Source organism: Fopius arisanus, unplaced genomic scaffold, assembly GCF_000806365.1.
Source record: "Fopius arisanus strain USDA-PBARC FA_bdor unplaced genomic scaffold, ASM80636v1 scaffold00041, whole genome shotgun sequence".
NCBI classification, from domain to species: Eukaryota; Metazoa; Arthropoda; class Insecta; order Hymenoptera; family Braconidae; genus Fopius; species Fopius arisanus.
Window position 1 is genome coordinate 857193 of NW_011887780.1, and position 17389 is coordinate 874581.

General features: G+C 41.1%; 2 protein-coding genes across 2 annotated transcripts; both read right to left on the bottom strand.

Annotated features, from left to right (window-relative positions):
* Nucleotides 1-105: 105 nt before the first annotated feature.
* LOC105266803 (ADP-ribosylation factor-like protein 16) lies at nt 106-2037 on the bottom strand. Its single transcript, XM_011305223.1, has one exon. The coding sequence runs from the start codon at nt 930-932 to the stop codon at nt 360-362; it is 573 nt and encodes a 190-aa protein (XP_011303525.1). The 5' UTR covers nt 933-2037; the 3' UTR covers nt 106-359.
* A 47-nt stretch (nt 2038-2084) lies between these two features.
* LOC105266804 (microtubule-associated protein futsch) lies at nt 2085-17375 on the bottom strand. The gene is made up of 7 exons (XM_011305224.1): nt 16783-17375; nt 4602-15912; nt 4318-4437; nt 3732-3989; nt 3333-3449; nt 3100-3171; nt 2085-2778 (listed from the first exon to the last, which is right to left on the bottom strand). Exons 2-7 carry the CDS (start codon nt 15753-15755, stop codon nt 2695-2697), a joined length of 11805 nt encoding a protein of 3934 aa, XP_011303526.1. The 5' UTR covers nt 15756-15912; nt 16783-17375; the 3' UTR covers nt 2085-2694.
* Nucleotides 17376-17389: the final 14 nt, after the last annotated feature.

Below are 17389 nucleotides of genomic sequence, written 5' to 3' on the forward strand. Positions count from 1 at the left end.
ATAATAAATTATTGATTCACGATTGTTAGAAAATTTGGGAGAATCTTCCCATAATTTTGTTTCGATAATTTTAAATTAATAATTAGTTTCTTGCAAATGATTTTTTAGAAGATAACTAAATAAATCATTTGAATTGGAATTTATCATTTGGCTTTTTATTATATTAATGAAAAAATACTTATTTAACTGAAAAAACAACAGGGCTTTGAATAAATAAATAATTCAATTTATAAACGAGTGATTATGAAAAAAACAGAATTTCAATTATTTTTAATCATCAGAAATCGTAAGAAAATCATCACGAGATTAATCAACAATAATGACGAAAAATTTTAAAATTTCTTTCTCACTTCATAATTTTATTTTTTCAGTGGTAAAACAGCATCGACATTGGCAGCAGCAGCAGCATTTCCAGTGGATCCAACAGCTTTGAGTGTCTCAGGATCGAATATCCAGTCCCTGATGATCTCCACTCCCTGTCCAGTCATGCCACTGGCCTCAATGACAGTAATTTTCTGCTGAACTTCTCTCTTCAGTCTTGCAAAATGAATCATAAGAAGAGCCTCATTCCTCATTTGTCTGTAACTCAAGTCCATCTTCCCCAGGACAAGAGCTATTTTGATATTATCCAGCTTGGGCTCCACCAGTATTGAGTAAAGTAAAACACCAGCTGCACTTATTTGACACAAATTACTAGCATCTATCACGTAAATAATTTTTTTTATTCTAGAGAAGTAATTTTTCCACATCGGTGCCATGCAGCCACCAATCTCCTTGACTACAATATCAAAGTGTCCATCCTTGCTACGAACTGTGAAAAGATTGACACCATTTGTTGGAACTGTCTGAGAGGCTTCATCTAGGTCACCGTCCTGCAGTCTCTTCATCAGCATTGTTTTTCCCGATTTAATGGGACCAATACACAGGCACATTTTATTTTAATCTTTAGTAGTCGTTTTTTAATCAAAATATATTATAAAATTGGTTTGTCGAGGGTTCATGAAGTCGAGACGATCAGTTATGTACACATATTCATTGATCAAACATACCTTACGTTACTAACAACAGTGATACGTGTGGTACATCATTTTTTTGGGTTTAAGAAATGTCTTTTCATAGATCATCAGCAGAATCATTCGTTTTTGAGAGCAGAAGTCGATATCATTTTTGGTAAAGCTTGAGAGATGGGAAATTATGGGTTTTTATTCAATTTTTACTCCAATTTGTTTATTTAGGGAAATTATTTGGATTTTCGCGGGTTGTAGTAAAATTTGTAAGAAATTTTTATTAATTTCTCATTAAAACTGGAAATGTCAAAATTAATTTGGAATTCCCAGGTAATTCACTAGACATTACGTTTTAAATGATAATTGTGCAATTTTTTAATGAGAAATTAATTTAAATTTTTTGTCTCAAAGAAATTTCGAATTAGATGAAATAATGAGTAATTGTTAGATTGTAAGTGAAGTGTAATTTATAAATACTCAAGTAAATTAATGCAAAACGAAATGGGGGGTTCTCTCATTGCAAGAAACATTTATTACTGGAGATTAATTAATTGTAGTTTAGAAAATAATTAATTAAATATCTCAAAGGTCTCAGAGACTAGAGATTAAAAAATTTATCAAACATTCTTTCGTTAAAGATTTTAATTCAACGAGAAACAACTGTGAGTTCTAAATATTATGAATTGTCAGGTGCAGCTCTTTATATATTTTTCAACACTATAAAAAAACTAGTAATTACCAATAAACAATGACAATAAAATCGTAAAAATTATCCAATGACTTGAAATTTTGATTGTAGAAAACTTTTCCAATCGACGATTATTTATATAAAAAAATGTTAATGACATTTGAATTAATCTGATTTTATCACTTCGTCTCCCATTTTTTATATTAATTAATGATTGACTTTCAATTAATAACCCGTAATATTTAAAACTCGTAGTCACCCCTAGAATCAACAATTTCCAAAAATAATGATAAATAAAAGAACAGACAATTTTTAAATATCTCAATAATTTGACAACAGAATTTTTTCCTAATAAATGTAAACGCAAGATTAAAAAAAAAACAAACAAATTAAGAGAATTAATTGAAAATGGAGATTTATTTAGAACCTCTATTCAAATGTATTTTTTCTATAATTTTCACATAATAAAAAAAAGATTGATATTCATTTTTTTTAGTGATGTTTCCCTTTTTCACTAGTGGACCCTTGATTCTATGCATCTCATGTACTTTTCTCATACATTTGTATTCAACACATTATTCACTACATAAACATGCTGAACATTAAACAGAAATAGCGGTACATTTGGCACTATAATAAATGATATCAACATCCATTTATCAGCCCCAACTCTTCCAGGAAAATAAATCACTGAACGAGAAAAAAAAAATACTGTTCTAATCTATCGATTCTTTTCAACTTACAAACCAACATTATTTATGACTATTAGAGAACGATTTCTTTACATTTTTTATGGTGTTTATCAGCTCTGTTGAATTATCTTTGTACAAAAAAAGTTAAGACGTATGTGCAATATTTATACTATTATACACTTTTTCACGATTTGTTCTGGGTCAGGCAGACGCATATCAACTTTTGGATTTCTGCATTCAATTTTTGAGTTTTTATACGTTTGACTAGACTTTCTAGGCACTTAAATTTATGAGCTCTGAGCATTTGCTAGGTCCTTTCAAGAAGAATTGTACGGACTGAGGGAGGCATACGCCATGCGTGTAATTGACGATCTTTGCTCCCTGCAATTATCTGAAATTTTTATCAACACCATATTAATTTTCATTCCCTCATCATTCCTTCTTTTAAAAAATCAAAAATACAGTAATAATTCATTATAAAATTAAAAAAATCTATCAATCAAATTTATCAGTGAATTTATTCATATCAGGAATTTATTTTAGGCTCTTCCCCTCATGAGAAATTTATTTAAATTTATTTATTTAAAAATCCATGTAACTCAAATCAACTCAATATTTTTGATCAGTATTTTTTTTATACTTTCATACAATTAATTCCTGAGATGAATGATTCACTAGAGAATGAATATTTTGAAAGGATTTTAATACTCACTGTATCATCAATTATTTCCATGCTCAGTAGCATATTTCCAGGGCCTGGGATACTGCAAACTAACTTTGGTTCCTGAATAAAAAAGAAAAAAGAGATCAATTGGTTGTTCAAGAAGTAGAACTAATGATTAACTAATAATAGAATGCCAGTTAAATAATCTTTTGATAAAAATCTTTTTGAAAAAGAATGTTAACTAGAACTCAATGCCTTAATAGAATTTATTCAGATCATACCTTGGTATCGAAAACATAAATATTCCCATCATAACAGCCAGCAAATAGTAATTGGTGATAAAGTCTCATGCACACGATGCCAACACCTGCCGTGTACTGCGCGACTTGATCTCCACTCTAAAAAAAAATGTTATAAAAAATTTATGTTTCACAAATAAAACGATAATTTAATTGAAATAATTTCTTCCCGAAGTTTTCGACGAATATCCCCAAAACTACGGGAGATAGCGAAATGTACGTGATAATATCTTTTGTAGTTCTCAATTAGCTCTACAAAAATGGTAATTACAGAAATTCGATTATCTTTGTTAGTTCCGGAGATATTGCCGAAACACTGATCGAACGCGATTTGTTGGATTAACAATTGATTACTGAAGTAATTATGCTCTGCCAACTCACAATAAAATCGAATACAGGAATAGAAGTGCTGCTTGTTCCGCAGTATACGAGGTCCCTGTCCCTCATGAGGCTGTAGACAGTGTGAGTTCTCTGTCCAGTGAGTGTCCGAAGAAAGAGACCACTCTGAGCATCTCGAATGGTAATCGGTTGATTGCGTGCTGCAACGATCAGGATTTTTCGTATGCCTTCAGTCGAGGCTCGCAGAGCGAGCACCGGCTTGTCAGAGAAATCTAATTTGTCCTCTCTCAAACTTCCGGTCTGCACAAATAAAAAAATTACAATCAAAACAAAGCGTAAACCAGAATCCCATTTTTTCTGAGATCAGTTTTCAAGTCATATCTCCCGACTGAAACGAGATAGCAATATTTTTGTTGAAACATTTTTTATAAAAAAAGATGGGAGCTACAAAAAAGGTGTCTATGAAAATATCACTATCTTTCCCCATTTCCAAGATATTTCGGGAAAACTGATCCTCCAAAAAATCCAGTTACTCGATTAATCTCAGTCCTCAGCATTTGATTCCTGATAAATAAATTTCTACAATAAATTACTTCGAGCAGATAAATCACGATGATTGAGCAATTACCTTGATGTCATAACGTGAAATATGGCCAGATTTAGTTCCAATGAAAATGCTCCCCCAGGCTTCATCCATACACTGGATGGGACTGCCAACAGTCACTTTGGGACGATCTAGTGTCCCTCCCTGAAAGAAAAAGAGTAATTTTCTTAATTAAGCTCACGTCACGCTTCGTATCGCCATTTTACTTTGCTAAGATATCATATAAGAATAATAATACCCTTTTCAAACTGATTAAATATTATAATATAATATATATACTATATATAATAAATTTATTCCACAATTACCATGACGTCGTAGCACCGTAAACTAGCATCAAGCGAGCCAGAGAATAGCAACCACTTTTTGCTCTCAGTGATCCCAGGAATTTCGTGGACATAGAGACACGTGACAGCAGCTTCATGTCCACGATAAATATTCAATATTCCATTTGATTTCTGACTGTATCTGTAGATAGCACCGTCCTCACTAGCCGCAAGGAATGAATCACCAAATACTTTGATATCCAGGACAGGTCCATTGTGAACAGTGTACCTCATCCGGTCCCTGTCATCAGCCTTTTCCTCACAAGGCCCCTCATCCCCCAGAAGTTTTCCATCCTTTCCCTTGTCATCCCTGTCAGGCTCATCCCCAGGGGCTCCAGCCCCCTCCTCAGCACTGCTGTCTGTCCTGATGATGGGCTCCTCCTTGATATCAATAATCTCGACATCTACCTCACAGGTCCCATCAGTCCCCTTGGGTCCTTTGGCATTTATCTCATTGCTCTTGACACTTTTAGCAACTTCTTCACCACTGGGTGACAGTGGAAACCCAAGGCAATCAGACTTATCCGACATTTTATCGTCTTGATCAATGGCCTCTTCAATTAATTCAACAGCTGACGAACTCCCAACGTTGTCATCAACCTCAACAACAATCATCGGTGGAAAATCATCCTCACTCCTGCTCTTCTCGTCAATCAAAACTCCACATCTAGGTGCACCTGAGTTTATCCTAGATATACCGAATTTTTTAAACACCTGGGGATGTGCCTCTGGTTGTAATGACAGCAGATAATTGCAGTCAACAATTTTAACTCTACAATTCATCATCTCCTCTCGACCCCTCTCCACAAATTGCTGTTTCTTCTTGTGTTTATTCGGGTGTGACTCATTCCTGGCAACCAGGGCTCTCCTCCGACTGTTTATCGAGCTTGTAGAACTCCCAGAGCGCGGCCTCTTCTTCAATCTCTCGAGCTCTGGTGTTGAATCTCGAGAGCTCGATCTCAGTGCTCTTTTTGATCTCGATCTACTCCGGGACGAGGACTTGTTGCTCCTTCTGCTGCTCATTTTTTTACTTCTCCTCGATGTACCCTTTCGCCTCGTGGAGATCTCCTCGTCCTCATCGTCACCTTCTATCGGAGACTCGTCTCCAACACCAGAAGGAACTCGTGGCTTTTCTCTGTCATCTTTCCTCGATTTTTCTATTTTTTCACTCTCCCTCGGGGGCTTGGCCTTTTCAGCTTCCTTACCAATCGATTTATTGTCTGAATCTCTTAAATTCTGTTTAGATTTATCACTCATCACAGATTTAGGACGTTTCATAATTTTTTCCACCGGTTTGCCTTTCAAATCGCTCGGCTGCGATTTCTGCTGCTTCTCTGATTCTAAAATCGTCTTCATCTCCTCATCGGACCCCTCGACTATCGATTTCGATCCTCTCGTCTTCTTGTCCTTCTGCTGACGTCTCGAAGATGAACTCGAAGAGTCACTCCAGTCGTCCAATATTTCCGCTCTCACGTTCAGGGATTTTGCTTCTGATTTCTCAGATCTTCTCGCCTCTTTAATTTCTTTTTCTTTCTCTTTTTCTTTCTCTTTTTCTTTCTCTTTTTCTTTCTCTTTTTCTTTCTCCTTTTCTTTCTCTTTTTCTCTCTCTTTTTCATCACTGGAGCCCTCGACTCGTTTGGAGGACGTCTTGGCGAAATTTCTGACGTCTGAAGTGACCATGGCGTCTCCCAGATTCGGCATATCATCATCTGACGACTCAGAGTCAACGAGACTCGTCTTCGTGTCCACCTTCTTCAGGGGCTTCACCTCAGTCCTCGACTCCTGCACCTTCTCTGAATCATCTTTAGTTTTCCTCTTCACCTCCTCCAACTTATCAGTAATTTTCTCAGTCTTCTCTGATTTCTTCGCGACTCCAGGTTTCTCCACACTGATAATTCGATTTTTAGCTACAGCATCGATTATCTCAGCTACATGTTTCCCCACGTTAGGATCACCTGTTGATTCAGTCATGGATTTTCTCCCGTGAGTGGACCTCTTCTGATTCTTCTTCTTCGACGAGACCGACCTAGGCAAATCAATTTCGTCATCGTCATCAGGAGTCGTTTCCTTCAATCTCTTCGTGTCCTGTTTCTTCTTCATCCCAGTCTCTCTCTTCATACTTTCCTCGAGCAGTGCCAATCCCGTCGCCTTCTTCTGATCATTGATAACACGATCAGCAGAATCCAGAGTGCTCTCATCAGAGTAAAGTAGAGGTTGATTGTCTGCTGCTGAATTATTCGATTTCTTCTTCTTTCTCTTGTCTTCACTCTTTGGATTATCTCCACTCTCTGATCTCTCGTTGCTCTCGACGTGCGATGCATTTTTATGCTTCAACGATGATGTCGAGGACTTCTCGAGACTCCTAGACCGATTATCTCGTGTCTTCTCGTCGGTGATGCTGGATCTAGATTTCTGAGGCGATGGTTTCGGCTTGAAGTCACGAGCAATCAGCTGAGACAATTTCACTGCTTTTCTCGGTGGTGCCTCAGGAGTTTTCGCCTTTTTATCTCTCTTGCTGTCTTCTGATACTTTGGAATGAACAGAGCTGGTTGACTCTCGTCTTGCCTCTTTCGATTTAATTACTTCATTATCTTCTTTGCTGTGTGCTCGTTTTTTAGCTTTATGAGGAATTTTGTCCTCCCAATGTCGTTTTTCCTCGTTTTTCGGTGTCTTCTGGGGTTTTACAGTAGAAATTGTGTCAGAGGGTGGCACTGGGGGGTCAGATTTGACATGAGTCTCTGGAGTACTGGACTGTTTAATCTCTAAAGGTTCAGGCAATCGAGGCACGACCTTGAGTGCCTTCTTGACAGTGGATTTCTCCCCTGGAGTGTTGTTCACTTTTCCTTTGGATTTTTGGTCGACTGCTGGTGCATCTGGGACGTCCCCCTGGGGAACTGGCCACTCGTCATTCTGCAGCATCTGGTACAGGGTCATTTTTTCATTCATTAGATTCTGAATGGCGATGTCTATCTCCCTCATCCTCGCCATTACTCCGATCTTCGTCGTCGGTTGGACCACAACGATGTCTGCTTTCACTGCCTCTTCCACTTGTTTCTCCGTGATTTTTAGTTTCTTCTTGTCGTGGTGCCGGTGCTTTTTGTGCTCTTTAGTCCCTAGGGATGATTTGTTGAGTCTTTTGAGGGGATCCGGGTCCCTCTGTCTCTTGGCGTAACGATCCTTCGATTTTTCGACGACTGGATCTTTCGTTTTTGATTTTTCCTCCGGCTTCGAGGTCTCAGGAAGTGGCGAAGGCCCTGAAGGCGTCGGCGATGGAGCCCAGGGAGTGGGGGAAGGCCTTGAAGATGATGAGGACTCATCGATTTTGTTCTGAAGATTTTCAGGGAGATCGGAGGATTTCAATTTATCCTCCTGAGACGTTATCGGGGGGTTTTCTTCCTTCGCAGTTGATTCGTTCGATATATCCTCATCATCTTTATTTCTAGGAGATGCTGATGCCTCCGGGACTGGTGACTCTTCGAGTCTCGATGAACTTGGTCTTGGAGTTGCTGCGGATTGAGATGTCACGGACTTCTCAGACGCCAGTGAATTCAGTGACTGTTCAACCTCTTCAGGAGCTAGCACCTGCATTTCAGGTAAAACATCTGGCTCAGGTACTTGATTCTCAGGTACGGATTCTTCAGGTGGCCCAATACTTCCTCCCAAATTATCAATTGCCTGATGCTCCTCAGGTATTTCCTGCGTTACCTCAGCCCCTTGCAGTGCCTTTACATCCTCTTCCACCTCCTCAAGTATTTTATTCTCAACCTCAGGTACAGCACTTTTCTCAGCTTCCTCAAGACTCTTGATATCATCCTCCACTTCAGCCAGAGTTGTATCGATGTCTTCAGATGTCTTCGGGCTTTCTTCAGCTTCCTCGTGACTCCCAACAGGTTCTCCATCCACTTTTGAGACGGAGACATCCCTGTTCTCAACTCCCTGAACACCTGTCCCAGGGATATCACCAACTTCCTCGTCCTCTGCCTCCTCAGGTGTCTTAATCTCCTCATCAACGTCCCGGATCATCCCCTGGAGTATCAAAGAGGGCAATCTGTCGGGTGAACTCTTCTTCCCAACGTCCATCAACTCCCTCACCACAATAGCCACCTGATTCACCTGATTGATCTCCTCATCCTGAAATCCACTGACAATTTCATCATCAGGTGTGAATGACGTTCTCAATGGAAGAGACGAGTCATTAATCAAATCAATTGGTGAACTCTCCGCCAATTGATTCTCATAGATCGATCCCTGGATGTCATTCTCACAGAGAATACCGAATTCATCAGGAGCTTCGTTCGACGGTGAATTATTGGTCGTGGCAAAAGCTATTGGATCATCCAGTAGAGAATTCCTAGGTGTGTCCACCACAAGTGCTCTGTCATGGAGAACAACATTTTTTCTCGATTCCTCTGTCGATATTTCTGCCTCCAACTGCCAATTCGTTTGGGATTCAGCAAAAGACACATCCTCCTTAGAATCTGGAATGTTTCGAGGATTATCTAGATCCTCTGAGCTGAGATGATCAGGATGTACCCTCCAGGTGGCCTCGTCGGCTCTCAGTGAAGCCAAATCGTTTCTCTCATTGAGATCAACATCTTTCAGTGTCTCGATCGATGAGCTCTGGGTTTCACCAGGTAAATTTGATAGTTCTGGTGGTGACACGTCTTCCTGAAGGGTTTCATGAGGAGGAGGAAGTGGAGGGAGATCCAGAGGGCAACTCGATGGCTCAAGCACTTCAGGAACACCAGGACAATCACCTGGTGCTTCAATTAGACACTTGCTCAGAGGTTCAGACTCACATTTAGGATCTAGTTGAGGTGTTTCGAGTTGATCCATTGAGAATGCTGAACTTGTTTGTTCTGAAAGGCTCACAGGGAGCTCTGCGGATGCTGGAGGGATTTCCCCAGGTTCTGGAACCTCTGGAACAGTTGTCGAAAGGCTCACCTCGTCGTTGGGCTTCGCCTGGGCTTCCAGTGGATCCGAATCCTTCATTATTCCACTCTCCTCAAGGTCAGGGGTGATTTCTGCATTTGCAATTATTTCTGAATGATTTCTCTCGGTTATTGGTGGAATTTCCTCCGAGTAAGTGCTCGATGACTCCTTCAATCGATAATGCAGTGGTTCTAGTGCATTTATGGACGAAAGTCCTGGAATTTCTGGGTCTTCACTTCCTGGAGCTGCTCCAAGAACTCCTAGTGACTCTTCTAAACTTAATTCTGGTAATTTTTCACTAGTCTCATCATCAACCGCCATTTTCTCCAGTGCATCCAAGTCAGGAGATTTTACGAGATCAGGTGCAACGAGTTCTTCAGTCTCTTCAGGGATTTCTTCATCCTGACGACTTGAATTTTGAGTTGTTGGATCTAGTAGACCCTCCACTGGGACAATATCAGGTAGACCATCACTGATCAATCCCCTGGAAAATCTGAAATGCACACGGAATTTACTGCCACGTCTTTTTAATGAAACTTTTCCTTTTTTCAGAGGTTTCTCTGCTATTTTCTCAGGTTTCTCCTCAAGTTTCATTGGCTCAGGAGATGGATTCCTCCCCGCAGCTATCGAAGACACCCTGACCTCTTTTTTCTCACCGAGAGAAGTATTTTTTCGTAGTTTAGAGCTCAATGGACCTGGAGGCATCGATCGCAAATCTAATTTTACTCTAGCCTCTGCAGGTGGTGAAATCTTCTCCTTAATCACATCCTGTTGATCAGCTACAATGTTCTTCTTCGGAGCAGAAGCATCTGGTGATTTCTCTGGAATATTCACTTTATCCTTTTGTTTATTCTGTTTAATGTCAAGTGGTATATAATTTCTCGTGATGGTTTCCTTGACTAGAACTGGAGGTGATGAGCTAACAGGAGGAGATACGAAGTCCTGGAGGGATCTGGAGCCACTGGGGGCTTGATGTAGTTCATCCACTGGAGATTGAACCTGAGTATTTTCACGAGGAATGATTTTTTCTAGAAGAGGTGGAAGTTTTCCTTCAGCTCGTAATTTTCTCTCCAGCGCTCTCTCCTGATATGCCTTGAAGTCCAGCTTTTTCGTTTTAACCGAGTTTTTACTACCATCTGTCACTCTAGATGCTGACACTTGCTGATGATTCTCTGACGTTTCACTGGTTCTCAGAGATATCGCATCATCAAGGACGAATGGAGCTAGAGAAATTCCCCTGTCCTCCACGATTTTATTCCTCTGGAGGAACGTGAATCTGGCACTCTCCGATGGTTCAGGGACTATCAGAGGTGATCTAGCTTCAACCGATTCCGAATTACTCCCAGAATTCCCCGACTGTTGTAATTGTCCCCAAGTAGAAACTGGAGGAACTGGAGAAGCTGAAGAAGTGGTTTTAGGTGGACTGACAGCTTCAATCTTCACAGAAACAGATTCAACCCTCTCAGTACCAGATCCCGAATTTTTTCCCAGATGTTCAGGGACAGGTTTCACCTGAAGAGGAGGTGTCGAGGGTCCTTTCCTCCCCAATCCCTTCCTGAAGACCTCAGTTCCTCCAGGTTTCTCAGTCTTCTTCATCACCTCTGGCATCTGCTTGAGCTGAGCTTTTGTCTTCAACAACTGATTCGTAATCTGAGAATTACTGGAGCTCACGCTGTTGGGTGAAAAGTGAGCTGGTGAATTCCTTGAAGGCGATGCCACTATTGAAGATCGATTGCTGACCCCAGAGGCTGCAGTAACAACAGCTACTTTAGGTTGAGATATCGATTTGCATGGTTGAATCGAACACGAACGAGTTGTTGAAATAGTCTTGGGCTCTTCCTGCCTGAGAGCAGCTTTAGCCATGACACTCTTCGGTCCAATCATAGGTTTCTTACGTTTTACCTGAGATGCTGTGACTTCTCGTCGTTTCTCCACCTCATCCTCAGGCTCTTTCTTGATATCGTGTTCACTGATGAGCGGCAGCGATCGATCCACGGAATTATCATCACCAGCTGAATGATAACTCCTCTTCTTCTTCTTCTTTCGATTCTTCCGATGCTTTTCCCTCCTGTGCTTTCCCTTTTTCTCTCTCTTCTTTGATCTCGACGCTCGATGCTCTCTATACGCTTTCTTCTCCTTACGCTTACGCTCAATCTCAGCTGTCACTTCGTCCCTGATCTCCTCATTGAGACTCTTCTTCTTGGCAATCTTCTCCCTCTCCTTTATAAAACGCAGCATTCGTGATACGTCAATGCTGGGCTCGTCAGAGCTCTCGTCAGAACTCCCTGAAGACGATGCACTATCAAATTCATCGTTTGTGATACCCTCACTTGAATTGTCAGCGTAATTATTCATCAGACGTGGTGATGGTGCACCTCTCGATAATGGATCATGATCCCTCTCTCCATTAGTCTGATCACTGAATTTTCTGTGCTTTGGATTCATTATTCTGTATGGATTGTCGTGGGAGGAGTGAGATGACTCTCCATACCTGGCATCATACTCCTCCTTCGTTAAATTCCGAAAAAAATCGAGTTCACTGGAGCCCTTCCTAGACCTCATTATCCTCTGATCATCAACTTTGGAGGCTGCCTTAGCTTTAGCAATACCAGTATTAAATATTCTATCAACTCTGTCCACAATTGGTGTCTCAATCCTCGATATTATAGCATTTGTTGGATAATTGTTCCCATAATTATGGGTAAATGTTGAATTTTGTTTGGAATTTTGACTGGATATTTTCGTCATCCTCGCCCTGTTGATTCCAGCACTGAAAATATCATCCAACTCGTCCATTATAAGTGCCCCAGGTTCCGGTACTGACACCTGTGGCAATAATCTCGAATCTGGTGAATTCAATTGATGATTAATTGGATTTTTCTGATTGTGATGAATTGGTGGATTATTATCAACAAATGCTGAATTTTTATGGCGTTTGGAGGTACGTGCATTGACTGTAGATTCACTGCAAGTTACTGTGCCCTTTGTAGTGTCTTTACTCACTCGTTTATCGATCTTTGACAACTTGAATGTATCGCCAGTGGAAATAACAGGTGCGTTGATCCCAAACATTTGCGACGACTCATTCTGGTGTAATTCATCGATCTGAGGTGTATTTGTCGTCTCTGGGTTGGATAAAGTGGTATCATCGGTGTTATCCTCATGTGGAAGTACATCAAGCTGAAGTACTTTGCTCAACTGATGAATAAAACTCGTGGGAAGATCAGAGATGTCAACAGTAGCTGCTGGATCGAGAATTTGTTTCAACTGATGGATGAAATCCTCTTTGTCATTGATATTATTCTTCATCTTCTCATCCTCAGTGTTCCTCATCTCCATGGAGAGAGATGATTTCTTCTCCTTCACCAGGTGCTGCATTGCGATATCGAATTTTCGGAGGTTCGAGTTGTTTATCATGTTTTCGATATCGTTCTTTGACATTCTGAGAAAGCGACCTATCACTCGATCCTTCCAATTGACCTTCGATGACTTCTTCGAGGTTGATGCTGTTGGGAGAGCCTCTGGAGGGTCTGGTGTGTGAGACGGACGAGATGCGCTTGATGATGGGCTTGAGAAGAAACTCAGGGGATCAAATTGTGAGGATCTCAGAAGATCCATGAGATCCAGGGATGGTGTCTTCTTGGGATCCACTGGTGGGTTCTCAGATTTTTCCAGATGTTTCTCGTGTTTCTTCTCGGTTCTCTCGGGTCTGTGAATTGTTTCAGGTGGTGGTACTGGTTTTAGTGATGAATGATCGATTGATTGATTATGAGGGGATGAATTTGTTCTTGTTTTACCCTGGGATACAGGTGATACGACGTTCTGTCTCCACTCACTCGATTGATTCAGCTTTTTTGATACTGAACCTAGGTTAAATGTTACTTTGGGGCGATCTTCTTTTGTCGGTGACAGCAATTCTTTTTTGGATAAAATTGGGGGAGTTGTGTTCGAGATTCGACGTGGGGGTGTTGTTGATGGAGTCGTGGGACAAGGGGTTGAGGGTACAGAGGGTGTAGAAACCACTGGGGATGATACACCAGATGCTGATGAGATCATTGCGTCAGTGTACGTGGACACTGTTGGATATTTCGGTGATTCTGTCCCTTCATTCACGCATTTCTTCTTTTTCTTCTTCTTTTTCCTCTTCTTCGAGGCGTCATCGTCAGCTGGTGGCCCCGGCAGAGGTGGTAATGGCGGTGGCAGATCAGGAAGTGTTGGAAAATTATCAAAACCATTCTCACACTCTTTATCAAAATTTATGTCATCAGTCTCACCCATTCCCATCAACTCCTGAGCAAATTCCATGGCTTTCTCCAACTCCTTCAGAGCGTCGTCGTCGTTTGGTGGTGGTGGATTCATCGGCATTGGAATTTGATTTAAACTAGTGCTCAATGGATTTCTCGTTAAATTCGCGTTGAGAGTAGGTGGAGGTACCAGTGGTGTGGGATAATCCAACGATGGAATCACTGGTGGATAATTCATGGGGACATATGGTGGAGGCATTGACCCATAACTAGGTGCCATGCCATAATCCATTGTTGGTAGATTGATCATTGGAGGAGGAATTGAGAAATTTCCAGGGCACATTATCTGGTAGTCTGGTATCAAATTCCCCATCGGCATCTCGTTCTTCTTCTTCCTGGGATCAAAGGCAGGTGGTGGCTGGAGAATATCGAATTCAATCGTTTTCGATCCCAGGTTCGGTGGAGGAACAGTCACATCAGGAGTCTCCAGTTGACACGTGATGATCGTTGGTATTTTCGATGGAAAATTCATGTTCTGTGATTGTTTTTGAAGGCTCGTCGACTCTCTGGAGTCAGATGCTGGAGAATTAGAGGCAGGGAGAGTCTCTGAGGTGAGCTCCACTGGCCAGCCTCGAGCTTTTTTTCTCCTCTCACCACCTCTCGGTCGACTCAACACCTTTTGATGAATAAAATCCTCGGGGGATGGGGCACGACGTTGAGGGACATCGAGTAGCCCAGGAGATGCTTTTCCCACTGGTGCTGGGGGATTTAACGATAAAACACTGGAATTCTCATCTTCTTTTGATTTCGATGATTCAAGGGAATTCTCTGGGTCCTTCGGTACCTCGGGATTTGCCTCTACGTCTTGAGGGACATCTGGAGGGACATCTGGAGGGGCATCTAGAGGGGCATCTGGATGGGCATCTGGAGGATTTTCCTGGTCCTCTGGTGCTGTTTCTTCCACATTTGAGTGATACGTATCGGTATTTGATTCCATGTTCAAGTCATGGGTGAAATTATCGGGTTCAGATGGCTCCACGGTTTTGTCAGTGGTAAACTCGATATTATCCCCGGGGGTGTTTGTCTGGGGTTGAGGATTATTCTCATCGAGTAAATCCAATGATTCACCAGTGTCGTGGATGATGATTTCTCTGAAAGTCCTGACACTCTTAGCGACATCGATGATCTGACAATCTGGATCATGCTCATCGATATCCCCAGACCTCTGTCCAGAGTCGACATCAACTCTTCCAATGTCCTTGAGGTCACTAGTGGTGAGAGTGATCTCAGGTGGTCCATGCTTGAGCTCAGGATTCCCTTTAGGTCCTCCCTCATCATTAATCTCCGGCCCTGATAGATTAAAGTCATCGTCCCAGAGATTGGCATCATCAGCTGATGTGCCATCATTGCACAGCAATTTGCGCTTCAATTCGTCAACTGCATCAGTTATTTTCTGTCTTCGCTCCTCCTCAGAGCCCAGAAGTAATGGGCCAGGATCAGGCAGTGATTTTTCAGCCTGCACTGGTGTTTCTCTGTATGGAAATCTCCATCTGAAGTCTGGATTCTGGTAGTGATTGCCTCTGCCATTGGGAAACCTGAAGCCTGGACCAGTGCCTCGCTGAAATGGTGCTCTACCACCTCTCAATGGAAAATTCGGTGCACCACGAAATGGCTGTCGCAAATTACCTGGGAAACGTGGACGATTCTGCCAGGATTGGGGGGAATTATGGGGGGAATTGTGAGGGGGATTGTGGGGGGGATTGTGGGGGTAGAAGGGCTGGGGATTGGAGGGACTCCACATGTCCATTTGGGGACGATCATTTCGTCGTTGGGGATTGAAGGTGCCACGGGTGAAGCCTCGATTGTTCTGGCGTGAACCATCGCTCTGGTTGCCTCCCTGGGGTCCCTCGAAACGCCCCTGTGGTCCGAAGCCTCGTTCTCGGAAACCACTACTATTCATCGCACATTTATCTGAGGTGGGTACATTGGATCCAATCTGACTGAGTGAATCATTACTGGTCGCCTAGGGGAGGAACAATCAGATATTCCTCGACACCATTCTCGCGTGGGCATCTGAGGAATCAGAATCAGATTCTCTCTGGAACCTTTACGTCGATCTGCAACAAAAAATTGATCATTCATTATTGGAATCTAAAAGAACAATTAAGGTCTTGACAAATAAATTTTAGATAATCACTGGGTTCGAGGAATTTTCAGGAATTTCAGTGGAAATCGTAATTATAATTAGACTTTCTCAATGATCATAAGCACGAGGAGCTTAATTGAATTGTTTTGACATTTTCGGATTTCAATTCAATAAAAATGAATTGTTCCTCACAAAAAATGTGTTGGACTCAAACAAATTGTTGCTAAACACTGCGCAAAGAAGTAATTGTTTAATTGAACTGGAAACAAACGAATACAATCAAGATAATTACTCCCGACCCTAGCAACGAAATATTTGATTCAATGCCCTCCCCCATAAAAATATCTCCAAGGAAAGTTTGTCAAATATTTAAACTAAATATTTTGAATTGCTAAATCTCAAGATTGCTGCCATGTTGTCATGATTATTTAATCCACAAGTGAATTAATCTTCCGTCATTGAATCCCCATAAATCGATTAACTCCTCTCAATATTCCGAGGACATCCCGATGACGAAATGATCCACAATAAATGACAATGAATTGAAGTACTCCGCAATAATCGACACCTGAACTTCACAAAACATCTCTCCCTCCACGAGACCAGACAAAAATAACCTAAAAAATAAATGAAAATATCCTGAATGCCAGTATCAAGTCTAGATGCTCTCCCTGAAACAATGAAATTCCAAAAGAATAATCCATCAATTTTCACGAACTCAAATTCCCCGGAAAATCCTCTCTTCACCCCTCACACCTCAGAGGATTTGCAACACCCCCTGGACCTCATTCCCACCCCATTTCATCCCTCAACAATCACAAAATTATGACACTGTTATTACCTTCAAATAGTTAATTAAAAAAAATAATCCAATTCACAGGTGCAAATAAATTCTTGATTAATCACAATGAGTCAATGCTCAATTCACAGATCCATGGGTATTAAAAAAATCAATGCACTCATCAAGTATGACGATCAACTATCACTCGCGATATCACCGAACAGATGCAATAAATTGATGTGAAAAAAAAAATTAAATAACAGCTAGAACGCAACAGATTTGCAATCAGCCGTTAATCTCAGGTGGAAATTCTCTGGATACGTCACAGTAACCTAGAAATTCGCCTGAACATCGAACAATTCACCAACATTATTTATTCCTTGGATATCGGGGCATGAATTTTTAAAGGATTTGATCAACGTAATGACTCCGTCGCCGTCAGCCTCGTTAAACAACGGAATATTTCCACCGAATTGTGACAATTAAATTTTATTTAATGTCTTGTTCACTTTTGCGTCTCTTGCAGTCCCTTGATATTTTCACTCCCTCGAGACTATTATTTCAATGATTATCTTGCACCAATGAAACCGATGATTATGTTTACCACGATTATAAAGTGAGAGGTTGGATTTTTTTTATTTCCTCTTCAATGGATCGACTTCTTCGC